At 37.0% G+C, this 27888-nt stretch overlaps 1 protein-coding gene across 1 annotated transcript in view; it reads right to left on the minus strand.

Annotated features, from left to right (window-relative positions):
• Nucleotides 1-17903, minus strand: part of LOC5577266 — a 93735-nt gene extending 75832 nt beyond the window's left edge. Inside the window, exons 1-2 of the mRNA XM_021843281.1 lie at nucleotides 17529-17903; nucleotides 16853-17264 (exon numbers count right to left, since the gene is read on the minus strand). Of these exons, the coding sequence (XP_021698973.1) occupies nucleotides 16853-16885 (33 nt within the window). The 5' untranslated portion in view covers nucleotides 16886-17264; nucleotides 17529-17903. The remainder of the gene's footprint in view (nucleotides 1-16852; nucleotides 17265-17528) is intronic.
• Between the last annotated feature and the right edge of the window lie 9985 nt (nucleotides 17904-27888).

Genomic DNA, 27888 nt, shown 5'->3' on the forward strand with positions numbered 1-27888 from the left:
AGGGCTAACTAGCCGAGTGGAAGTTTAACAACTACCGAAAAGCTAAACATTACATATAATTTGCAATTGGATTAGATGGACAGATTGATGTGAAGATCTAAATTTTCTAATTTCAACCGTAGCTTCAATTATGTTGGAAGTACGTTCATAAATTGTGCATTGAACATTTATTTAGTTATATGAGTTTGCGTATCTATATGCAAGATGTTATATAAGCCGCCATGTTTTGCGCTTTTTTAGTTATACAAGTTCTTGATATTAAGTCAATAATACAAGAAAAATACAATCGAATATGTTTCGAACGTGCATTTTAGACTTTTATATAGCAAGCTGTGTTACTTGGGAAAGTCCTGTTTTGCATTTTTGTGTTAACGATTATTTTTACTTTGAGTTTACATAGGGGAACTTACATACATTGAGAACAAAGTAGCCGCTCTCTTTCGATTACAACAGTGCTATACTGAAGCTTTTTGGAAGTTTCAAACAAAAAACGCAACATAAGACGTTAATGTGGCTCAGTTATTGATTAAAGAGAAAATAAATAAAGAGAGCCTCTCAATGTTAGATAAGTTCTTTTGAAAAATAATGCGAGATTGGCAATGTACACTCAATAAAAATAGTCAACGAAAAACTCAAATACTACTTCATGTATTGATGACTATTTTCCATATTCCTCTCTATCGTTCTGTTGTGAATTATTACACTAACTGTCACTTCGAATGGGTTCAAGCTTAGCGATGCTTCAATTCAGGCATAATGCATTTTTATAAAAATCCCTGCAGAGTGAAGGAGAAGCAGTTAACAAATAGTAAAAAATTACTAAAATTTAGTAATTCTTCTTCTTTCTGGCATTACGTCTTCACTAGGACAGAGCCTGCGTTCAATGAGCACGTCACAATTATTAACTGAGAGCTTTCTTTGCCAAAGTTATCGTTTTCGCATTCGTATATCGTGTGGCAGGTACGACGATGATAGTTTATGCCCAGGGAAGTCAAGAAAATTTCCATTACAAAAAGATCCTGAACCGACTGGGAATCGAACCCAGACACCTTCAGCATGGCTTTGCTTTGTAGCCGCGGATTCTAACCACACGGCTAAAGAAGGCCCCAAAAATATCAATTCTGTGACTAATTATGTTTCTAATGGTGGTAAGCTCCATCAAAGTTACGACGCCAATCGCGTATTATCCTCGATTTTACTATAGTAAAATCGAGGATAATACGCGATTGGCGTATTAACTTCCGAATTTAGTACTTTACCATTTAATTCCACTCCAGTCGAGTCTAGTACACGACACTGAAGACGGCCTTACAGTTGAGGTCGAAATACGCGTATCTGTCAAAGGATACAAACTCTAGTGGAATTAAATGGTAAAGTACTAAATTCGGTTTTTTCATCTACTTATAGGTATTCCACTAAACAGCTCGAAGATTTATTAAGTATTAACTTCGATGGAGCTTACCACTATAAGTGTACAACTAGTAAGCCGGATTTAAGAATGGGGCACTTTTGATTCAATTCAACAGGGTTTTTTATAGTTGCCGAGAACATATTTGGACAAAATATCTGTCGTATTAAAGCGCTTCTCATTATACAATTTCAGGCAATTCTGTCGATAAAAACTCTCCATGTCATGAAACTGCTTAAGATATTCTGTCAAAATTCATTTCAAACTGCGAAATGAAAAATCGTTTAATTTGAAATTGAGGGGACCACACGCAAATTCGGTTGGATTTTAGGTAAGTATACTAAAAATGTTCTACTCTTTTTAAGTTTTTCATCGGTTTTAGGCGATTTTTCCGTCCAGGAGTTCTGTTTGATCTTTCGACCTTGACACTTGCTTTTCCCGGGGCAAGCGACGAGGGCAGGATCAAACATGTCGCGCGTCGGTCTCGTAAGTGAAAAAGTGGCGTGATCGGTGAGTTCGGTTGAAGAAAGTGAAAAAGTGCCGCGATCGGTTAGTTCTGTTTGATCTTTCGACCTTGACACTTGCTTTTGCCGGGGCGAACGACGAGGGCAGGATCAAACATGTCGCGCGTTGGTCTAGTAAGTGAAAAAGTGGCGTGATCGGTGAGTTCGGTTGGAGTAACTGAAAAAGTGCCGCGATCGGTTAGTTCTGTTTGATCTTTCGACCTTGACACTTGCTTTTCCCGGGGCAAGCGACGAGGGCAGGATCAAACATGTCGCGCGTCGGTCTCGTAAGTGAAAAAGTGGCGTGATCGGTGAGTTCGGTTGGAGTAACTGAAAAAGTGCCGCGATCGGTTAGTTCTGTTTGATCCTTCGACCTTGACGCTTGCTCCTGGGCAGTGCGTCAGGAAAGCCCGAACAGTTTTTTTTTTTATTATTCTTTTTGGGTCGCGCGCTTATTTTTTTTTTCCTGAGTGCTTTTTTATAGCCGAGCAAACGAGTGAAGCCGAAAGTGGATTGTGGCTGCTCAGTCAAGGATAACGGATCAATTGGTGAGCTCGTTTCATGCTACTATTTCTAATCTATAAAATATGTATGACTGCACATTCAATCGTTACAATGGTGGGATGCAAATATGATTTTTCAACAAACTATGGATGGTTCGTCACTGTGAGTGTCGACACAAACTCTGATTCATGATTTATTTATGTTTAACATTTTTTTTTTCAGAACACCTCTTATATACCTTTATTTTTGTAATTAAAAATACTTTGAATGGTTCAACACTACAAGTGTAGACTTGCGAAAGGTTCACTTTATTCAACAAACTTTGGATGGTTCGCCACTGTAAGTGTCGGCATAAGAATAAGAGTGTTCTATGATGTCCCAACCAATCGAGTTTTTTGTTTCTTTTCAAATGAGTAAAATATAATAACACATGCTTTCGTCCTGACAGCTATAGGAATGTTACATTTAGGTATTTGTTCAACAAACTTTGAATGGTTCGTCACCTCAAGTGTCGGCATAATTTTCCTCTACATAGAAATTGTTCATATCAAATGAAAATATTATATTTACGTATAAGCATGTATATATCTCACAAATCATTGTTTATCATGGTCTAATCGCTTATCAAAGTGAATCCTATGACCCAACGATCCTCCCCATTAACAAACATCCCTCCCAGTAACCTTTGTGGAGATGCAGAGGCAAACACGGTCTCCAAATAGCAAAGGTTACACACTAACATTCCTTCCCCCAATCCCACCTGACTGCAAGGACGTGGCCGGCGCCGTTATTGACCCTGTATAAATAGAGGCACTGAATTATGCACACTGAAGAAGATTATGGCCAATCCCAGCCGAACTTCTAGTTGATTCTTTGTGCATTTTCACTGACTTCGGTCAATCACGGAATAGCAACCATTGATATGTGTAGTCAGTCTAAGCTAAGCTAAGCTAAGGTTTTAGGCGATTTTTCCGTCCAGCATTTGTATGGAATGAAAAAATGCCCTCACCAGTTGGTAATCCGTCCTCGACTAAACCCGAATATATTTTCGCACTCCCACAGCGCGTACAGCAAAACTTCTCGGCGTCTCGAAAACGAACCGTCTTGCTTGGGCTTTCCAAAACACTGCCCGAGAGAAAAAAAGAATCATTCCGGCGACGCACACACCGAACTCGCGTGCTTTGAAGAACGATGCCCAGCAAATCGGAAACCGAGAAAAAAAAAATCATTCCGGCGACGCATAAGCTGAACTCGCTTGCTTGGGCTTTCGGAAGCGCACTCACATTGATAAAATTCACCCTATAACGCGGATTTACCCTACAACCATGTTTCATTTATTTATTTAGTTATTGCAACTACTGCATAAATAACGATTTGCAAAGTATGGCCTACTATTCTAAGACTAACACTAATATACCAATCAATGGACCAGTGCACGAGTGCACTGTCTGACGTTTGAGCGGTGCCGTGTTATTTATGTGACCATGGAAACGAGTGAACTTGGCACCGCTCAAACGTCAAATTAGTGAACTCGTGCATCGGTCCATATGTACTAAAAATAAGTTAACAGCTTGTTTGAAACAAAGACAATTCCTTTCGTTTCTGAAATTTCATGGTAAATCATTCCAATTTATGACTGCTCTATGTCGGAATGATTTTTTCAAATAGTTTGAATGACATCGTGGAATGGTATGACGAGTATAGCGGACGAAGTTTTCGAGATAGGTTGAAGGATTGTTAAGTATTTTGTGAGTCTGGATACACATTCACAATTTGAGATGATTGCTGAAGTTGCATCTAAGCGGTGCCTTGCTATAACTAAATTTGTGGTTGAATTTTCTTAGGTTGCAATACAATACGATTGATAATAAAATATGTTGTACTTTCAGAGCCTAGACAGATTCAAATATAGGGGACGGGCCTGGTGTAGTGGTTAGAACTCACGTCTCTCACGCCGAGAACCTGGGATCGAAACCCATCTGAGATAGCCAATCATCACGTAAGAGTTATAGTGTGGTGACGACTTCCTTCGGAAGGGAAGTAATGCCGTTGGTCCCGAGATAAACTAGCCCAGGGCTAAAAATCTCGTTACTAAAGTTAGCAAATTAAAGATAGAAATATGTTTTAAATGTATTTAAGTTTATTTCACCACACATATTTGGAGCATAAAAATAAACGTAAATTTCAATGACCATACGGGTTCAATGACTATACGGGTTTACATAATAACAATACACTATGGGCGATCAGGTGGCCAATAATCGAAAACATGACTTGTTCTGATAGGTTTTTCTTGTACATCATTCCATAGTAAACACGTCTATTAAGATATTCCTGGAATATAAGGGCAAGATCTTTAATAGTTCAATTGATACATTGCATGCAATGTACTGCATAATCGTAATATTTTATACATATCTTTATACACTGTCCGCAGCCTTATTCAAAAAGCTATCTTAGAAAAATAAAATGAAATAAAAATTCGTACCTCAGGTCGGAAAAATGCGGGAAGTGCACTGAAAAATATATTATTGATTTTTTATCGAAACTTTACACATTGCATACTTTTTTGTCCCAAGTTGTCCCAGGCTAAAATTTATTGCCAAGGGTACTTCGAGATGTAAACTAAAGGATCGTGAAGAAATTAGCTGCACAAATTTGCACTTTTTTGATTCAGGGCTTTTTGAATGTTTCCAATATTTTAAACCATTTTCTATCAAAATCAGCTAAAATATAATTCAGAGGATGACTGAATATTGCTAAATCATTCATATCACCATTTCATTGTAAGTTATAATATTTATAATGGTTTGCACAACGTTAATCGCATAAATGGTTTATATACATCATTAGTAATAAAATATATTATTTCGCTATACTGCTCATAACTGCATAACTGCATTCGACATTTTTGACAAATTGGAGTTGATACCATGGAGAGTACATAATAACAATACACTATGGGTGATCAGGTGGCCAATAATCGAAAACATGACTTGTTCTGATAGGTTTTTCTTGTACATCATTCCATAGTAAACACGTCTATTAAGATATTCCTGGAATATAAGGGCAAGATCTTTTATAGTTCAATTGATACAGTATGTCAAAGTTAGAGTTTTTAAGAAACATCTAAAATTTAGTGTAAACACAAGGTACACATTGCATGCAATGTACTGCATAATCGTAATATTTTATACATATCTTTATACACTGTCCGTAGCCTTATTCAAAAAGCTATCTTAGAAAAATAAAATGAAATAAAAATTCGTACCTCAGGTCGGAAAAATGCGGGAAGTGCACTGAAAAATATATTATTGATTTTTTATCGAAACTTACTTTTTTGTCCCAAGTTGTCCCAGGCTAAAATTTATTGCCAAGGGTACTTCGAGATGTAAACTAAAGGATCGTGAAGAAATTAGCTGCACAAATTTGCACTTTTTTGATTCAGGGTTTTTTGAATGTTTCCAATATTTTAAACCATTTTCTATCAAAATCAGCTAAAATATAATTCAGAGGATGACTGAATATTGCTAAATCATTCATATCACCATTTCTTTGTAAGTTATAATATTTATAATGGTTTGCACAACGTTAATCGCATAAATGGTTTATATACATCATTAGTAATAAAATATATTATTTCGCTATACTGCTCATAACTGCATAACTGCATTCGACATTTTTGACAAATTGGAGTTGATACCATGGAGAGTCATCAAATGATAAATACTTTCAATCTACTAACTGAAATCTGTGCGATTGTTCTAGAAAATTTGAAAACAAAAATACCAAGTTGTTTTGTCACATTGATAGTTATAACCGCATAACAGTCACATTGAGATTATAAATGAGCCTCGTAATGTAATAGCAATGGAATTTCTATCAAAATTATTTTCTGACTATTCACCTAGTATGCGATATGAGTTGTACAAATTATCAGCCTCAAATGATCACTTTTGAGTTCCTGGTAATTTTTTTAAATTTTAGTGTCCTCCCATACTGCCATAAAATGCACACTTGGTATTCAATTTACTCAATGCCTACTTTTGTCGAATGTTACAAATATGCAGTTATGGGCAGTAAGGGCTCGAAAACTTGTTTTTGAAAATAAAACATCAAATTTGTATCACAAAACTCATATATACGACATGAGAAGGAAAACATAATTTTGGCCACCAGTCTGTATGGAAACCCATAGTGAGATGTACAGTTTGTTTGTAATTGTAACATTAAACGTTAAACTTGATTTAGCACGCGAATATTTTTTAAATAATTAAATTTTATTTGCAAGCAAAAATTTGAAATATTCAAGACGTTTTTGGATGTGTTGTGGTGTGCTCCGTGGAACACAATCTGAAAACCATTGTACCTAAAGTATGGAATACAACTGAGAAATTACCGGAAAGCTAAATCTGTGCGTATTGGGGTATTTGGTCCTCTACCCACTCGGCCAACTGTTTAACATGACAAACCACATTGCAGCGACTGCTCTTTCGTAAACCTTGCCCGGCGGGTTCCTTCGAAGATCATGCTCTAGTCTACAACATGTCCCTTCACCATGTTAATTCACAAGTCTCTGCTACTCTAGCCCGCCACTGGTTTTTCAAGTTCACGGCAAGCAACATCAAACCACGGCCATGGTCAAATGAATTCGTCTCTTTAGAGGAGTATCAGAGCCATTCCACATTTTTTTCGCGAGCATGAGAATCTCTTCCTGTGGAACTTGATTTGTAAGTACTAGAAGACAATTCTCGCAGATAGCGTTATGTACTGTTATAGTTGATAAAGTAATTTGGCACCAGTTTCCAGGCACACATTTAACCATCCTCCCAAGACTTCCATAGTTGTCCAATGACGTGAGTAACGCTTCATACTGAAGCGTCCGAATGAAGTTCGTTGAATGCGATGAGAATGTGCTTACCCTTTAGTGAGCTGATCGCGTACCAAAGATAATTGCGAAAAGTATACGCAAAGAACGTGACTTGGGACAGCTGTGACATTTTTGGTAACGACGGACATTCACTTTCAATCGGTAGATTTCTCTTTGTGAGAGCTTGCGGCACAACCATCGTGCCACTGTATTTACTTTCATATACCCTAGGTTTGGAGGATCAAATTTGCGTCGCTTTTTCCGCAACCAAAGTAACACATTTGAAGTCTCTTCTGCGTGCCGATTTTAAGCGATTAAAAACATGAATTTTCATCGTTAGGGGTCATGCACAAATTACGTCACGCTCCGAGGGGGGGAGGGGGTCAAGCCAAGCGTGACAAGTCTTACAAAAATTTCGGAGGACTCATACAAAAAACGTGACAAAGGGGGGGGGGTCAAAAAAGTTGAAATTTAGCGTGACATAATTTGTGTACCATCCCTTATTATCTGGAAATATTTCAGTACCTCTGGATCGAAATAGCCGATAGCCGTAAAGGTAAACGCAAAGCTATTCACCAAGAGCGTGCTGAGGTTGTCGGGTCCAAATCCCGCCGTTTAAGAATATTTTCGGACTAGAGATTTGTTTGACTTCTCGACAAAACGTGTCTTCGTGCTTACCACTCGATAAACAAACGCAAAAATAGTAAAATGACAAAAAAGTACAGAACCAACTGATGAAGCTCTCATGCAACATAGAACGGAGAAGTAGACTTTGTCCCACTAGAGATGTAATGCCAATAAAACAAGAAAATATTATTTAGTCTTTAGGAGTAAATTCATTATTATCGTTTCTTGAGGGTATGAAAAATCATATCGGGAAGTTTTCATCATTATTTTGCCATTTCAAAAAATTGTTAGGTAATAATTCATTACGGAACTCAAGGAGAGGCTGTTTTCCCATACGAAATGCTGAAGTTTGGGGATCTGAATTCCTGGGGGTTCGTATTGGTTAAAATTTGAATGACAAACTATCAATAACCTGAAATTTAATCTGAAGCGATACACTGCAGCAATTTTCAATATGTTTCAAAGGGTTGTTCAAAGACAAAAGTAAGTAACCATTTTTTTTTTCAAATCAACTCAAAAATGGTTGGTTGATTTGTTCGCCAAAGCAATAAATTTACTTTCAGAAAATACGAAAAATTGACGAATAAACGAACCTACTTTTGCTACAAAACGTAGGAAAGTACTTGGATTTTCTTAGGGTCTAAATTTCTGGAACAGAAAAAAAAATATTGATTCGAACTTTCAATCAAATTTTAAGCGTGAATTTGTTATGTCTCATCGTTGCTTTCCATATGATATATCAAACTTAAATTCATTTTTGTTTAACTTTTTTTAATTGAAAGCTGTCACAGTGGACATTAATACTCATCATTAACTCTGCAGCGGTAGAGCTTTCTGTCGTTGCAAGCTTTTCGACGCTACTGTTGCAAACATGTAGTCTACAATTGATTGGCGAAATAAATAAATAAATTACAAGTGGCATTTTTTATTATGCGTGAACTCAGTACCGGTCATGAATCATTGAAAATTGATAAATTAGATAGATTTGGTTTGAATAAAGCTGTAGTCTGATAACTTGTAGTCTCTTACAATTATTATTATGATGAAACGTACCCATTATTGATAAGCTCACCCTATTTGATTTTTTTAGTGTTTCTCGGAACAATTAAATTGGGTGTGCTTCCCCAAAACTTGAATGCTTTTGTTTAAATGAAAAAGTGAAGATATTTTTTATTATTTCCCGCTGTGGAGCTTAAACTTCAAATTGTTGGTGGGTGTGTTGGGCAGAGGTGGACACACCACAACGCAGAACAGGGTCACCGAAGCGGAACGCGGAACCAGGATTTCGGTAGGAAAGAAACAACTACAACTTGACTACTGTACGCAACGAGAAAGCTTTAATAAACACGTCTGAACGGATCGAACATCACATTACGGATGAATGGCAAACTTTCCATTCTCCCTCTCTTCCTTTGCTATTTGGCGCGCTCGCCGCCTGCCCTACTGGCGCATGCGTCGCAGCTTCATTCTCCAAATTCTACACATTCAGTGTTGCCGCTTTCCATACGAGGCACAATCATTGCATACTCCAACACTCCTCCTCAATGTTGTCCTCGTACTCGTCTTAATCCTCTCTGCCTTCCATGCCGGGTTGATCTCCTCCTGCTTCAAGCATCAACAACGTAATCAACTAATCGGCCAGATCGTACTCCACGATTACTCCTCCTGGATCGCCGAACTTCCCTCCAGTTATCAGCATCCGAATCTGGGCTTCCACTGTTGGACTCCGCCACATGCAGCGGCTCCACTTCCTCGCTTGAAGTGTTCGCATCGAAGTATTCTTCTTCACGTTCATCGACAGTATTCGGCTTCACTTCCGAATATCTGCTCACTACATTGACTGGTGATCTTCTTCCGCTCGTCGTCTTCTTCTCGCCAATTATCGGCCGCTGGCCCTCCACTTTCTTCTCAACTTTCGCTAGCTTCAGCCGATACAACGACCCTGACTTTTCTCCGATCACAACTTTCTTCCCGGATGTATCGCAAATGTCACAACTATCCTTCATAAACTTCACTGTGAACTTTTTCTTCGTCAACCTGTCCACTGACACAAGTCCACTCGCCAACGACGGAACGTACAACACATCGGTAAGCTTTATCTCCACTTCGCTTCCGTTTCCGTCCACGCCATGCACAATACCATCGCCACAACCAGCGGCGGTAACCACTTTACCATTCGCTAACACTACACTCGGGCCTTTTCTTTCTTTCAGCGACTTGAAAAAGTTCCTGTCGCTCGTCATGTGCCGACTTGCTCCACTGTCAATGTACCAGCACTTTCGCTGATCCACTCCCGCCATGAAGCACACACTGGCACCGCAATTTTCGTCCGTCGCTTGTCTCGCGTTTTGCCTCACACGCACTCTGTCGTCCGGTTTCTTCTTCTCTTCGCTTTCTCTCTCTAGCTCCTGCTTCGCTAGCATAAACGAACGACAGTTGCGACGCAAATGACCGGGCTTGTCGCAAAAGTAGCATCTTCTCACTGGTGCTCTATTGCCGAGTCCACCCACGCTTTGCACTTCGTTTCGCACAACAACACTTTTCATCGCCTTCGTCTCACACGTTTCGCCGGAACGCTCCTTCCGACGTTCAAACTCTTCGATCAGCTTCGACTTCACTAGCTGCATCGTGATATCGGCATCGGCACGACTCTCCAACGCCGTGACCAAACCACCGTACGAATCAGGCAAGCTACGCAGGATCATCGCAATCCGCAGCGATTCCTCCAGCTGTTGGCCTGCATTCGTCAAACGGTCGAACAAATCGTCCAACACCACCAGATGACTCTCAAGGTCACCTTCTTCCGCGAGATTTAACGAGCACAGTTTCTTCAGCAAAGATACACGTGACGTTACCGTGTTCTTCTCGTGATAAGCACGCAACTGATCCCAAAACGCTTTTGCACTGTTTGCTTCCTTCACCAGTGCAAACTGGTTATCATCAATACACAATCCGATAGTGGCACGAGCTTTCCGGTCGTCTTTCGTCCACTGATCGGTCACTACAGCCGGCCTCGCATCACCGACCACATACCACAGCTCCTCCCTGGTCAGGAGCATCTCCATCCGGAACTTCCATATTTGCCAGTTCTGATTGTTCAGTCTAGCAAACGCAAACTTGTTCACATCCGCCATTTTGTCCACGTAAAATCACCACTGCGGAGAAACAACTCACACTCACACACGGCGTGATCACTTTCACTCTCGCGCAACCTTTTTCCTACGCAAACCGGAACCTTCCCTTCGGCACTGCTGGGCCAATAACCTGTTAGGCAGAGGTGGACACACCACAATGACCCTGTTCTCACCGAAGCGGAACGCGGAACCAGGATTTCGGTAGGAAAGAAACAACTACAACTTGACTACTGTACGCAACGAGAAAGCTTTAATAAACACGTCTGAACGGATCGAACATCACATTACGGATGAATGGCAAACTTTCCATTCTCCCTCTCTTCCTTTGCTATTTGGCGCGCTCGCCGCCTGCCCTACTGGCGCATGCGTCGCAGCTTCATTCTCCAAATTCTACACATTCAGTGTTGCCGCTTTCCATACGAGGCACAATCATTGCATACTCCAACAGGGTGAAGCCCTCATCTATATGCATTCAAGCGCAATAAAAAAAGCTTTTACTGAGCTCCATATCTGATTGATCATTTTGTTTGGATTTCCCATTGACCCCACTCGAGTTGTTAGGAGGCACAGTAACCGATTTAAAAAGATGAAAATCTAGATGGATGTAGACAATAAATAGCAGTCATGGGGGTACACAGATATAAATATTTTAAAGTCAATGTTGTGTAAACTGAAGAGCACCGTAAAATAAACCAAATTCATGTATTGCACAATGGTCGGGCTCCATATAAAGGAGCGGCCAAAACTACCAAAACACTTTTTTGATATTTTTATGGTTTTTATCATTTTAAAATATACCTTATGTATTATATTAGGGATGGTGCACAAATTATGTCACGCTAAATTTCAACTTTTTTGACCCCCCCCCCCCTTTGTCACACTTTTCGTATGAGTCCTCCGAAAATTTTGTAAGGCTTGTCACGCTTGGCTCGACCGCCTCCCCCCCCCCCCCGTTGGAGCGTGACGTAATTTGTGCATGATCCCTTATTATGATTCCTAATTGAAATTGAATTGAAATTTAAATTTCTTTGACTTTTATGACGTCGAACTGACAGAAGTCGAAAAATTGAAAAATGTAACAATAAAAATTCATATTTAAGGAATGCAATATTTTCTCAAAATTACGCACTATCTGAAAGCTTATGCTTCAACACTTTTATCGAACATGAGGATGGAAACAAATATTTGGTTGAAGCTTTAATATTGTTCAATATTACACTTTAGTAAATTTGATGATTTTGAACACGAAAAACAACTCTTGTCGCGTCATGTCGCCGCCATTTCGAATATTGCACTTTAAAATGCATCCTTAGATCTTACAAAAAACGTTCAAATTTTTTGCAGAAATTTGCTGATTTGCAAGTTAGAGCTATTTGAATAATTCAATATTTTCATACATTTAGAGGATATTTTTCATACAAAGTTGATATAAAATATATTTAACCACTCTTCATACATATATTGATCAAACTCGTTAAAACACAAACAAAATTTGTGCTTTCAGCCAAATTTGATTACATTTCTAATAAAAACAAACTTAAAAAAAAATTACGTAATATGTGAATAACTCCTTCTGAAACAATAAAAACGCCAAATAACATATTTAGATTACATATTTCTCGCATAACTTGTGATCTCGCCCTAAAAGTCATTGGTAACCAAGTGTGTAGCTCCTTGTTTCTAAGCAAATGAATGGCTCAGGTTGGAAACTATCACCACTGGGAGATAGAGGAGGATCTTCTCTTCATCGTAGCATTGTTGAATAACGTGTAAATTCATTCGTTTGCTCGGTAACAACAAGCTACACAGTCGGATACCAATGGCTTTTAGGGCGAGATCACAGGTTATGCGAGATTTCATCAATTAAGGCGATAAAACTAGTTTTGGCCAAACTTTGTATTTTTCCGACCATTGTGCATTGTACCATTGATCGTGATTGCCCTCCTCATAAAATGTTCAATTCCACATTTATCGATGAAATATTTTCAATGCATGAATGATGGAAGAAATTTATTCATGAGTTAATAAGCATTATGGTTTTGGCAAAAATTGAGTTGTGTTCATGCGTAAATTTTTCAACTTTTGGAAACAATGTTTTTCATGATTATGGATGACACACAAAGATTCATGTCTCACATGAGTTCTTAAAACGAAAAATGCAGTAATTACCATACCCACACAGTTACGGATCACTTTGGCGTTCAACATCGGATAACTCACTCAAAACATAAAAGTTGACGTAAAACATATTTTTCCCATGTTATATTATTTGTCTTCTACCATTTGTAATGTTAAGCACAACAATCAACCGCTAAATAACTGTGTATTTGACAAATGTTTAGTTGGTACCACACATCTATCATTATATGGCCGTTTTCTGTAAGAAGTGCCGTCAGTATCCATAAGCTACCACAGGTGGTAAAATTCAAATGTTATAGCATAAAACATGCTCGTTCGCTTCAATTTAGTATGGATTCATTTTTGGAAAACATTTTTCTTGATTGTTGATTCTGAATACCGAATATTAGTTCTTCTAACTAGTGATCCATAATATGGACCAGGAAATGATTGTTTACCACGGTTATGGATCACTTCCAAAGAATGTAGATTTCTGCCCTTTTAAGCATTGGATTCGACATTTTCAGTCAATAGCACTAAGGATAAAACTAATAAAACATCAAGGTTTGTAAATTTAGTTTTTTATCAGACAAAAATGGGTGGACAACTCGGTGCGGAGCGAAGACAGTACATGTCTCAGTTACTACAATGCAGTGTCACAAAAAAATGACATTTTACCCTTGTTTCCAGCTCTAACACTGCTATTTTTTGCAGTAATATGCGTCACATTGTTAACTTTCACCAAATCATGCAATACAGATGCATTGATTTGAAAATCTCTTGATTTTGCGTACTGATCCGTAATATGTCACAATTTGATCCATAATATGAAAATTGATCCATAATATGGTTTTCAGAAACCGATTCAATTTTTAATTTTTATGCAATCCTATGTAAATATTACACTCAAAACAGTTTACTTACCGAAGTTCCAATTTGAAACGATTCAATTCGTGCTTTTAAATTACAATTTTAAGTTTTCCTCATTATTTTATTGAATTTTATAGGTTGGACTCCACACTATTTGATCCATAACTGTGGGTCCATGGTACAAAAATGACATTGCTGAAAACGATTCCGTTGTCAAAACTTTCATCAATATGTTCAGCTAAGCATTATTCACAAATTACTATAAATAATGCAGAAATTCCTTTAAAAAATGCCTACATTTAGGCGCATTTTACAATTAAGGGTGTTTTTAATTTTGAAATAACTCAACAAGTAAATGAATTGTAAGAATAAGATCTCCATTTTCGGCTTCAGGAACCATGATTTTAGTAAATTATGATATTTTTAATATTACCGAACGTTGTTTTCATGGGTAACCAAAAATCACTTTAAACATATTTTTAAACATACTTCAAACTTTCAGAAAACAAAATACAGTATATAGACACGAGCATTAGGTGTCAGTACTTGTTTTAAAAATATACTACCGTAAATCGCAAGTCAGTCCCATCTATAAAAAGTAGGCATTGAGCAATATTAGGAAGGTAAACCATGCCTATTGAATCACCAACATTTGAACTGATAAACCTTTTTTCAAAGTCATTTTAGAACCTTGCTTTCTTTAGCAAAGTTTTTGGGCACATTATAAATTTCAACCGCAATGCTCACACTTTAGACGTAATCGATCGTGCTCAAATTTTGCACAATTGTTCGGGTTCCCAGATGTATCAGAAAAAAACTTCATATGAAAAAATGGTCACGATTACTAACTTTAACTCAGTATTTTATTGATGAAATAAAAGAAATATTTGCATGTGATTTGTCGTTCAAAGGTTTTCAGCTAAAAATGACATACGGTCAAGATTCTGAGTTCCTTGTTGACGCATTTTATAAGGCAATTATATAGGAACATGCATCATATACTTTGTCATGGAGGGGTTTATAAACCCTACATGGTTGCAAACAATACTGATTCAATAGAATCTATCTTTCTGATTTCTCATCGATAAAAATTATCAATTTTTTATTCATAAAAATTACCAAGAAGTAAAGCGCTTTAGAGTAGTTTTTTTTTCAGATATTGTATTCATCCACGTAACGGGAACACAATTGTAATGCCTTAGGATTAAAGTTCGTCAACTTCGAGAAGCGTCCTATCGCAGTTCTGGTAATGAAACGTTTGTTGTTGGGATTTCATGCAAAACTCCCATGTCTCGCTCTATGATATTGATAATTGGCAAAAAAGAAAGGTGTACATGTAAAAATTATAAAACTAAATATTTTCAAGAGAGGTAAAAAATGTGCGTAAAAAAATGGTACTGGAAATCGGACAATATAGCCCCGGGGATAATGCTGCAAAACGAAAGTTAATCGGTGTGAAAGTAAATTGTGAAAATTTCATTAAGATTCAAACAAGTTTCAATCTTCTGTAATTTTTGAAAATTCGTATGGAAAACGAGTTTAAAAACCGTCCCAGTCCATTTTCTTGACAACACTAATGAGCACCAAAACGAAATTATTTTTCATCAAACCTTGCCTTTTTCCAATTGACATAATCTTTGAATAACTCTTACTTCTATACGAGCCCATTAATGTGAAAGACTTTGAAGGAATTTAAAATTTGAAAATGTGCTCCCTTGAACACTGCAGTGAGGGAAGAAAAGTGGGGCTCCAAGTGAAATCTACAGAAAATTACCTGGTTGGATTTATTCGAAATTGCGTTTTTACATATAACGGATTATTCACCCTAGTGTGTTGAGCTTAAATATTCTCATACTGTTACTATGGAAATACTAGCCATTACTTAAATTGAACATTAAACGTTTTTGTTTTAATTTGCGATTTTATTCATTGAATAGCCACTTCATGATTGGCCATCATTAAAACAAACAAGCGATACATGTTAAACAGTTTTAGTCAAATTTTTCAATCAAACATTATCACCATTCATCATAACGTAAGTGTAGACATGAATGTCCAGCCACGCACACAAACCGAATCTATATGATGCGCGTTGATCATGTAGCTTTCATTCGGATGTTCATTTTCAACGTGATTCTTTGGCTTTTCTGCATACTTGGGTGTACGAGAAAGGCAAAATTAATAAATTACGAGTTCATCGACTGAGTTTAATTGGTCGGTCATTGAAGTGCATTTATTTCCAAAATAAGTCGGGATTTTTTCGAATGATGGTTACGTCATGAGACGTTTGTTTGGAAATTAGTTGATAATTACGCATAGAAAAGCAACATTATTTGCTTCTGCTATGCATGAACTCAGTTGATCAACATCAGTGCAATCATAATAGGTTTAAAGATGAAAGATATCTCTTATTTTAAATTTCTCCAAAATGGCATTTTTTTTCTCTGCTATCTTATGGTAAGCATAATAAAAAGATAATCATCTTTATGCATAAATGTGACTTGAAAACACTTAACTTAAGATATACGTTATCTGTACATTATTTTTAGCGATATATATTATCATCATTTTGCGTAGAAACTAGTACCATGTTGATTCCCGCGGTAATTGGCGCAGATGATTTATTAGACGTAAAATAATAAAAATATTAATAGAAATTGTTTCTAAACGTTTTAAAGAGCGGAGGTACCCTTTACGCCAAACAGACTAACTAATAATGATATAAATAATGTTTGAAAAAAAATTCCAAACCAATAAACGTAGATTTGAAGTAAATCCTAATTTGAATCATATATTATTGGATATAAAATCAACATACCTGAGCCACCAGATAGATCCATCGGTATTCCATCTTGTTTTAGCCTTTTGTGATTCTGTAACTTGATTATTCAGCACTAACACCAACTTTTCAATTTCCTTTTTCTGCGGAGAAAACGCCGAAGCAGTTGTTTTAGCCGGTCAAAACTCGAAAACAGCAAGATTAGCACTTCAATTAGCAAACCAACAATGGAAATGCTTTTAAGCGACTAATTTCTCCAGTTTCTATGTCTTGGAACACTGAACAATTTACCGTCGAGCCGGAAACGTTTCGGATTTTGTCAAATCATAAAGCATAAATTTCTTCTCTTGCGGATTGAATCTTCCTACGAAACGCACAAACACACCTTATTCCTGTTTTCTTTTCGCCTAAGAAATTTATTCTGCACAAAATGCTATTCTCTATCGGTTCACTGGTGGTGAAATGCAAGGAAATTATAATTGCTTGAGGTCATAAATCTGTTACTATAATTAGCTCGCGTTGCCTGGCGGTTGTTCCACTTATCGACTCTCCACACGCCACGCTAGCCAAAAACTGCCAGATATATCTGCAACTTCAAGAGTCCCTTGCTGAGGCACAACATGCGTATGTGGCGAGGAACAAAGAGATAATCAATGCAAGATTTCAACCCAAGTGGGAACGGATGGATAATAACAGCAAAAACAGGTGATCAAACTTTGCAGGTATTCTCTTCAACGAGTAGGGTATCCTTTGCTACAGCTTCAGACTTGAAGTGAAGATCCTACGCGTCCTACCAGTACGACCGCCAGGTAACGACTGAATGGTGAGTTGCTGCTCAAATTAACACCGACAGTCCGGAACCACAATCGAAGATGAGTATAAGTAAGGAGAAAGAATTTGATTTCTTACTGGTGTCCGAAACGGCGGACTGATGGCTGGGATGTTGGATGGTTTCTTTTGAGCTCAACTCAAGAGTATCAACTCCGTTGCGCATGCAATCGTCTTACGCTATGATGGTCGATCAGAGAGGAACGTCGAGGACTTGGCTATCGCTATATGCGCTGTGAATGAGCGGCAGAGAGGAAGTAGCGCAAGCAAAAGAAGGCGTATAACTCTTAAAACGTACCTGATTCTCCACACTTATGTCTGTGGCCAGTTCACTTTCGAGTCATCACTGTTTCGCCAGTTGCCACTGATTATTGTTATCATCCACACCTTCGTCATCATCATTGAATCTCGCTTGACTATGGGTCAAACAAAAAAAAAGAGATACAAATCTCGAAAACTTATTCAAATGTTTTTCAATATTGAACACTGATTTTGCAATACCCGGTGAAGAGATTCTGTACTTTGGCTGGTAGTGTAGCTGATAAGGTGCATGTTGCATACTTATAATAATATCCCAAAAGCTATCAAAAATCATTTGATGAAGACTGGCACAAATAAACTTAATCAAATGATGACACTGACTTCCGGTTTACAATGTGAATATGTGAAATACAATTTCATTTTTTTTATTTTATTTTATTGATGTACAAGGGGGTCAGGGGCCAAGTCTCCAGCATAAGTTTGAAAAATCATACCGTCCATAATACACCGGGGGATTTGGAGTTTTGGAAGTAGGCAGCGCAACGTCATCCATAAATGACGTAGCATTTTTTCACTGATTTTTTACACCCTCTCCCCCCTCGTAGCACTTCGTCACAAATGCTGATACTCCCCCTTGGAAAATACGTAGCATATCAAGCAAACCCCCCACACCAACACCAAATGATCAACAATATAGCTTAATTTCAAATGGATATTCATTATTATTATCCAAATTGAAATCCATTTAGCAATCAAGTGCCAGATATAGAAAAGAATACACTTGCAATATTTGGAATTTTCAGAAAATCTTAGCGATTATTATACAAACTATTCATCTTTATTAATATTTCAGCTTAACTTCATTATCGTTAATATGAATTAATTAATATTCATCATCACGCTTGAGATTGTTCATGCGTGAGTTGTCAATCATGCAACTCAGCAGTCAAAAAATAATGGATGAGTTGGCTCACCTTTTTGACTCATTGTCTCGTATTTCCACAGTTTACTCACACACGGCAATAATTTCTTGTTAGACTGGTAAAATTATAATAATCCTTTCTAACGTAAACAACAACATTCGGGTTTCACGAGTTTTTACCGGGTTTTGCGACTGAATCATCTTTTACGGTTTGAGTTGATTGAGTTGATTTTGCATCAAAATCTCAAGCGTGAGATTTGCCAAGCAGATCTCTAATGAGTTTGCTCTCCCGGGAGAGCGTATTGATTGAAATTTTGAGTGTGAGTCTATCAACACTGGATAGAACAATTTCGATAACACTCGAATCTGTTGTCCAGGCTTTTCCACTAAGTTGTATTCAGACTATTCTATCAAGAGCATTGATATATCAAATAAATCGATGAGTTGATTGAGTGGAGATCTTCTGTAACATTGAGAGCATACCGTAAAATGGGGCGAATAGAAACACTTTCCGACATTTTTGAATGTGTACAACTTAAACCGTGTGGATAAAATCCAATTTTATTAGTCTTAAATATGGGTCGCATCTTCCTTTGCTAAGACCCCAATCGCTGTTAAAAAATAAAAATTATATCGTACAAAGATTTATGAAAATGTTGTATGTTTCTATTCACCCCTCAATGGGGCGAATAGAAACATTGTTCAGTAAATATCAATACTTTTTTTATTTAAATGGGAAAATAAACACATTTTTAACTGCATCTTGAAGAAATATCAACATGTATTTACTTATTGAAGAAAAAAATTAAAATTTTTGAAACCAAGTTCAATTTTAGATCATTTTTGAAATCAGCCAAAATGGCGGATGTTTCATGCTATCAAAAATGATTGAGATTTCAATATTTTCTTCTCAAATTTTTAATGAGAAATGTAGCAAAATTTTCAATTTGAAAATAGTTTAGTGATACTCTGTTGTTATTGAACTAATGAAAAAAATATATTTCAGTAGGTTTCTAAAGTTTATCATTGCATAATAGTCGCATTTTTTACTAAAGGTCGCTTTGTTTCTATTCGCCCCACTTTTTCTATTCGCCCCGTTTTACGGTAATTCACGGAATAAATATTTTGTTTTAATGTAATATTTGCCAAAACAAACATATGTTTTTTAAGAAAAAAGCTCTAACAGAATATATTAATAAAACTAAAACAAAGTTTTCCAATTTGTTAAAGCATTGATTTTTAACTAATTTATTTATCTTTTATTTTTTTTTATTTACAAATTAATTTATTAAGACATCAATATAATGTTCACATAATTATTTGAGGCATTAAAAAAAATCTGTTTGATTGGACTACAGAAAATCTAAATATTTTAGATTTTTTTCAATCTTGTCATATAAATGTTTTGAAGCTGAATCAACATTTTATAACCCAACTTAGGGGTCATGCACAAATTACGTCACGCTCCAAGGGGGGGAGGGGGTCGAGCCAAGCGTGACAAGCCTTACAAAATTTCCGGAGCACTCATACAAAAAGTGTGACATAGGGGGGGGGGGAGGGGGTCGAAAAAGTTGAAATTTAGCGTGACATAATTTGTGTACCATCCCTTATAAGTCAAACAAAGAAAAAAGAAGTTTGATAAAAAATAATTGAATGTTATTTTATGAGCGCCTCTCATTTTACCGACGTGATTTAAAATGCTACGTCCACTAGCTAGGACCCCTCCCTCCCCCTCGTCACACATCGTCACAAATTCGTGAAGACCCCCCTCCCCCCCAAAAAGCTACGTCATTTATGGACGACCCCTTTGACCAGAAGGTTCTTTAAGTTTTGCTTTTACTCTAGACTTCCCCTATACGTATGAATGATGCAAGGTCGAAAGAACATGAATCAGTCATACATAGGGGAATTCGGGGTAAAACCGACACCCTAAGCTTATTGATAAAATTTATGTACTATAACGGTAGCGAAGTGTTTTGCCTAAGGATATCTGAAAGGAGGGATTTTGTGTGGTGTTTTGTAAATCGCTCTGTGGAACAAATTTGTTATTAGTTAAATAATAAGGTCATTTGATTTACCTTTCAATTAGTATTCAATGATTACGGAAACTTTATACTTATCAAAGGCGTGGAGTGCAGCAAGCTAGGTGGGCGGACCAAGTGCGTATCGATTTGGCGAGCGTGGGGCAGAACCGAGGATGGAGAGCCAGGATATCTTTCCTCTTCGATGAATTATTCCTCGAAGCGGGTTAGATATGAAAACAAGGATAAAGAGAGAAGGAATGTTAGTGATTGTTACATGCTTTATGGAAGTATTGGCGTACATTAAAGTCATACAAAATTCGCTCGCCTAGTGACAGTGAGAAGACTGGTTTCGTCGGTGTCGCAAGCCGGTCATGATTCTTCACAGCCCTGCTCTTTAGATTCCCACGATAACAATCCCTGAAACTAGTGATAAACAACAAAAAATGAATCCGAAAGAACGAGAACCTTGATGTTTCAATGTATGACAATCCAGCTTTATTGCATGTGAGTTGTGATATTCTCACAACGGCCATTCCGAATGCTTCGACGGATGTATATAAAAGATCATTATGATAAAATTAACGCTACGACATGTTAGTAAGCTCAAAACAATTATTGTATTTGCAACTGTTAATTTAAATAGTTAAGCTAAGGGTCGGTTATTGCATATAACTTTATAGATAAGCAGAAGTAAATTTAAATGCACAACACTTCATTCTGGAACTTTAGAACGTCCATGTTGTAACTTGTTCACACAAGAAATCTGCCTCGACCGAGTTGGCAGAACGCGCCCATACCCCTTTCTGAACCAAAGGACAGGGAACTAATACTATGATACCTTAACGACAAATACAAAAGCTACTTCTATGTCATTTCCACTACTACGCTCACGATAATTATGTTATGATCGTTAGAATAAAACGATAGAGGTTACTACTACATAACAGAAATACTTCCCAAAGAACGCTAATGTCGCCAGTGTTGGTGTGATAAATGCAAAGTAGTGCAAAAATGCTTAGCGAATTAAATCTGTTATAAATTACAGCATTTTTTTCAACAATATTATATTATATTATAAAAGATATTTAAAAATGAAACAATTCAGTAAAAACAGTGCCATCAGTTTTCTAATTATTATACATATATCAGTAACACTACTAAACTATCTCTAATACCGCTACAACCTACCTTACTAAATAACGCAATACCGTAAAATTCCGTAATTCAGAACATTTTGGAATATTTATCAAAAATCGTAAATCATTGTTAATGATAATTTTAATTGGAATTATGATGCATTACCAGCAAGGCGGTATGGGTAAATTTCAAAATTTGTCCTTAATTTCGACAAATTTTGGACCAAATACGCGGATTTAGGCGATGCGCTGAACCTTACGGTATTACTAAGGTAATAATCACTACATTGTTAGTAAACCTAACATAAATGTCTATTTTCAATGACCTGTGAGACGCCGAGACCACCCGCACCCAGTCTTGCGCCTCGTGGTCTACTGAAAAAAATGTATGTAAGGTACCGCGGGGCAAGTGGGTAAATGGGGTAAGTGAAAATAGTTTCTATATGTTTCTGAATATGTGAATTAACGTTTTAAACTCATGCGTAAAACTTTGAGGCCATTCAGAACATTACGATAGGTAAGATATTCCTGAGATTGTTCAACCATTATTGCATAATAGAGCGAAAGATTCTTAACCTGTCAACTATTACTCCGTAACAAGTTGGCGGCGTGCAATCTTATTTTAATAATTTCAGTAGAAAATAGTTTCGGAAAATAATTGTCTGTACCACTTCTAAGTTGTCCCCTCTGACAGTTTCAAACTGCAATAAAAAAAGTCTTAGAATTAATTCGACGTAGACCTAAAAATAACTAAATTGAATTACCGTCAATTTTCTAATCACGTAGGGCAAGTGAAAAGTATCTCATTAGAGATTGAATTTGTGTTTTCTTTTTAGGTAGCTATAAGTAAATATGGTTCACAATTATCATAGAAGAACAGAACGTGCTGATAATTCAAGAAACACTGTACTCAAAGCGTTAAAAGATATTAGAAATCATGGATCTTCTCTAAAAAAGGTTGCCAAACATTACGATATAAATATATATACTTCGGACAGCCGATTAAAAGAAAGACGTCGATTTAAAAGTTCCAATATAAGAGAACGCACGGAAATCTTGAGAAATGTCTATGTAAAGCTAGTTCAAAACATAAAAATGGGATATAGGACTTTCCACATAAAAAGTATTCTAAATACTTTATTAAATGATTCCATTTGATTTCTCCCGAAGAGTTATCCGACGCCATATCCGACTTTCTTAAAAACAAATAACGAGCGGTGGAAATTCTACAGAGCAGAAATGCAATTGCTGTACCATAATGTAAGAACTAACATTGGAAATGTTGCAGTTATAATGTTGTCGAATCATTTCAACAAACATAACTGAACAGAAGAAATATAATAAAATTTTCTTTGTTTGCATGTTACTTATGTTATTGTTTATTGAGACGCCTAAACAAATGTTAAAAGTAATATAACTGTTAGTTTTTGAGTTTATTGTTCAAAACGATAAACTTTTCACTTGCCCCACTTATGGGGCAAGTGAAAAGTACGGAGACATTTTTCAAAAACTTTTTCTGTATTTTTATCTTCAATTTTACATCAAAAATTATTTCAGCATACTGCTAAGTCAAGCTGGGAGTCAAGCTAAAAAATATGCACGACCTCATTTATTTCAATATGTAATCACTTGATAAGTCACCGTCAATCCCATCACCCAAGGGCAGGGAATATGTGAAATACAATTTCATTTGACTTTATTCTAAACAACGTGAATTTTATTGACACGCATTTTTTAGTGTACAACAAAAGCGGCAAGTAGTGTGTTTGTCCAAATTTCGTACACGACAACATTTACATACCCAGCTACGTTCGAATTGTCGCTGCTTACTCACCACCAATCTCAGATTGTCGCACCCAATGCAGCATTTGCGGGATTTAGAGTTGAATGTAGCGCATTGCAAGCATAGCCAGTACGCTTTGTTACATAAACTACGAGGTTTGTTCAAAATGACACTACGGAATGATGATTCCACTAGAGGGATTTCAACCATGTGACTGGATGCATCCGAAACACTGGTTGACAAGGCATGCGTTGTAAAAGACTCATCGTTTCTCAGCATTAAGCTAACCTGTGAAAAAAGGAATACATTTGAAACAATAGTTTGAGGGTTTCGTGTCCATCCGACATTGGCAAATATTTAGATTCAAAATTTTCATCGCCATGCATTAGAACATTATGAAACTAAGTGCGTTAATCATACAAATATTTCAATATAATACGCTGTGAATATATTCAAATATAGCGTGGGTCTAATCTGTTATATGAAAATATGCAAATTAGAATCATAATGAATCTTCGAGCTGTATAGTATAAGGCATTCCAAGCGGGCAAGCGGGAGCTAAAAAACCCTCGTACGGTAGCTAGCTAAAAAGTTTTTAAAACAAAGGTAAATTTTTGATAAATCTTAGGTAGGGCAAGTGTACCATTAGTGGTGCACCTAAGGGAAAACTGCTAAAACACGGTGTTAAGATCATGAAATATATGATTTTAACGTATCATTCGATAGATCTGAAATCCTTCTATCATTCAAATGTATAAAAATCACGATTCATTTGAAATGTCCCTGCAAAAAGCCTTGCACCAATAATAGGAACACTGTTCCTTTAGTGGAGGTATGTTTTAACCCACCGTCGGTCGCCCTAGTGTACTGAGTACACGCACTTTGCGAAAAGCCGAAAAACACGTTGAAATTCTCTTCAAATTGATCCGGGTGTTGGTCCTATTCCAAGATCTGCTCTTCTTTTTCCTTGTACAGAAGAAATTTTTCGAATAAATCAACGAAAAGTATTCGAAAACATCGTGTTTTTAAACTAAGTTTTTACGCGTGTACTAAGTACACCAGTGCGACCGCTCGTGTAACTTTTTTTTACCGGGCCCATCACACGAGCGGTCGCATCGTGTACTGAGTACACGCGGAGTATTTAGATTATAAATCAAAAACTGGGCAAGATAGAATATTGATGTCTTCGACAAATATCTTCAGTTCAACGGTACCAATTGGTCATTGGACAAATGAAACTTTGAAAACATCCCAACCCTCCAGTGGCCAACGGAATGTTCCCCGGGGGAACCGATAAAATGGACATTTCGCAATGCATCATCTCGAACACAAATATCTCAGGATCTAGATGTTTTAGCAAGATGGAGTCTTCGGCAAAATTGTTCAGTAGGTCAAGGACTAACAAGTGATAGGCCGTTTGTTTCGGAATTCTGCCACCAGTTGGCGCTAGTGAGCATGTAATTTTTCAAACACTGATATCTCAGGATCCTGACTACCTAGAAAGATGCGGTCTTCAACAAAGTTGTTTAGTAGGTCATGGACTAACATATTATACGCCATCTAACTTGAAATTCTGCCATCAGATGGCGCTAGTGAGTATACAATATTTCAATCACGAATATCTCATGATCTCGATTTTTTAGAAAGATGGTGTTTTCGGCACAGATGTTCAGTAGTTCAAAGACTAATATGTGGTGATCTATTCAATTCGGAATTCTTTCTCCAGATGGCGCTAGTGAGCATGACATTTTTCGAACACAAATATCTCAGGATCCCGATTACCTAGAAAGTTGACGTCTTCAACAAAAGTGTTGAGTAGGTGATAGGTCATGTGATAGTCCACCTAACTTGAAATTTTATTACCAGATGGCGCTAGCGAGCATGCTGTATTCTGATCGTGGCAATCTCAGTATAGCAATATTACAGCAAGATGGTGTTTTCAGCAAAGCAGTTTAGTAGATCAAGGACTAAACATGTGATGTGCCGTTTGATTAGGAATTCTTCCACAACACGGTGCTAGAGATTATGCATTTTTTCGAAAGCAGATATTGTATGATCCTGATTAGGAAAATAAAATAAGATCAGAAGGATGATGTCTTTGATGGAGTTGTTCTGTATACTACGGGCCAATGTGTGAGGGGTAAAATATACTTAAAATTCTCCCACATTCAATTTAAAATGCAGTGGGCTGCCAGATTTAAAATACAGAGAATATGATTATATTAGGGATGCACTCAGAGCATTTCGAATCTATTTATAAACAACACAGGCAATGACTTTAGACTGTTGCACGCCTGACATAACCTCGAAACTCCATATAAAAAATGTCAATTATTCCAGCAGTGGATGTCATTTCCATATAAAAAAAATCGAAACGATTCCAGTAATGAATGTCAAAGAACAGAACAGTTGATTGAGCGCGATGAGAGAGGGGTAGAGAAGGGGAATTGTTTGTGCCGTCACTATGTACTCTTGTATCACATTCGAGGTGATACAAACAATGTTGTAGTGTGCGTGTCATTCCGTAAGTCACCATAATAGACCGAGCAAACCAGAGACTTTACTTTCATATTGCGTTGCTCTAACACACACCCATCTTCGTTTTTGTGTAACAGCTTTCTGCCACCCATTAGATAGGCCTTTTCATGAGACAGTTCCGTGTTTCCATTCGTTTTTATCGGTGTATACACGGGACTGTCATATCCATACAAGACTATCAAACACCTTCCGAATCATTTGATTTGAAACATCTCGTGAAAAGGCCTATTGCTCAAACCGCGTTTGACTGTTCTTTAATTCCAGTATAGGCCTTTTCATGTGACAGGTCCGTCTATGCATTTGTTTACATCGGTGGAGGACCGGTGCATGCACGGTGCATTTTCATAAAAGAACTGTCAAAGAGTTTCCCGATCAGCTATTTTGGAACGTCATGTGAATAGGCCTATTCACGCATATCTATATAAAGAACTTCTGTGGATAAACCCTACTTTCTTGATAATCTTGAACTTCAAGTAGTGTAATAAAATATAAAAAAATGAATGAAAAACGAAAATGGTACAGTACTGAACCATTTAATTCCACAAGAGTTTGTATCCCATGACGCGTATTTCAATCTCAATTGTAAGAACGTCTTCAGTGTCGTGTACTCGGAAAGTAATTCTACTAAAAAAAACGATGTCAAAAGTGAATTTTTGTAAAAATTGTTTATACTGGTGAAGCTGATAAAGAAAGGAAAATAAATATAATTCCTAACCAAACACAGTTCAGTCGAGATTTCTTAGGGTTTTTGTAACAAGCCAGGAAGCAGTTGAATTATATTTGTTTCAATATATATCCAACCCAGTTTGTAAAGAGAACAGAAGACGCCATTTTTCTAATTACAGTCAAACCTCCATGAGTCGATGTTCCATAGCTCGATATCGACTCATGAAACCATACTTGAAACAAAAACAAAAATCATGGTTATTATGATGCTTCCTTCAATCAGCTTTCCAAAGAATATCTGTTCCATGAGTCGATGATCTCTTAAATATCGCTTCCATTTTGACTGTAGTTTAGATTTTAAAGTATTTACTTATGGAATTTTCATGCTGAATTGCGCCGTTTGATGGGATAATTTCGAATTAAACGTATTATTACAACATAGTTTAGCCTTGAACAGAAAAAACAAATTTGTTGAAGACGTCATTTTCATGATTATGCAATCATGGTCCTAGATATTTGGGTTGAAAATATAGCAGTTGCACCTTCTAGTGGAAGAATTCCAAACCAAATGTGGCCCATCACATGTTTCTACTTGATTTACTGAACCATTTAGCTGAAAACTTCATCTTTCGATGTGACCGGGATCCTCAGATATCAATAATCAATCATAAATCTGCATGCTCACTAGCGCCACCTGTTGGATGAATTTTAAAACTTGAGGTCCTTCGCATTAAGGCTTTCATCTAATGAACAACTTTGCCGAAGATATTATGTCTTAGTAATGAGAATATCTCAGGATATTTTTTAGGAATCTGGATCCAAAGATATCTGCGTTCAATAAATTGCATGATTACTAGAACCGTTTTGTGGAAGAACTCCGAATCAAACGGCACATCATATGTTTGATTTACTAAACA

This window comes from Aedes aegypti, chromosome 2 (assembly GCF_002204515.2).
Source record: "Aedes aegypti strain LVP_AGWG chromosome 2, AaegL5.0 Primary Assembly, whole genome shotgun sequence".
Lineage (NCBI taxonomy): Eukaryota > Metazoa > Arthropoda > Insecta > Diptera > Culicidae > Aedes > Aedes aegypti.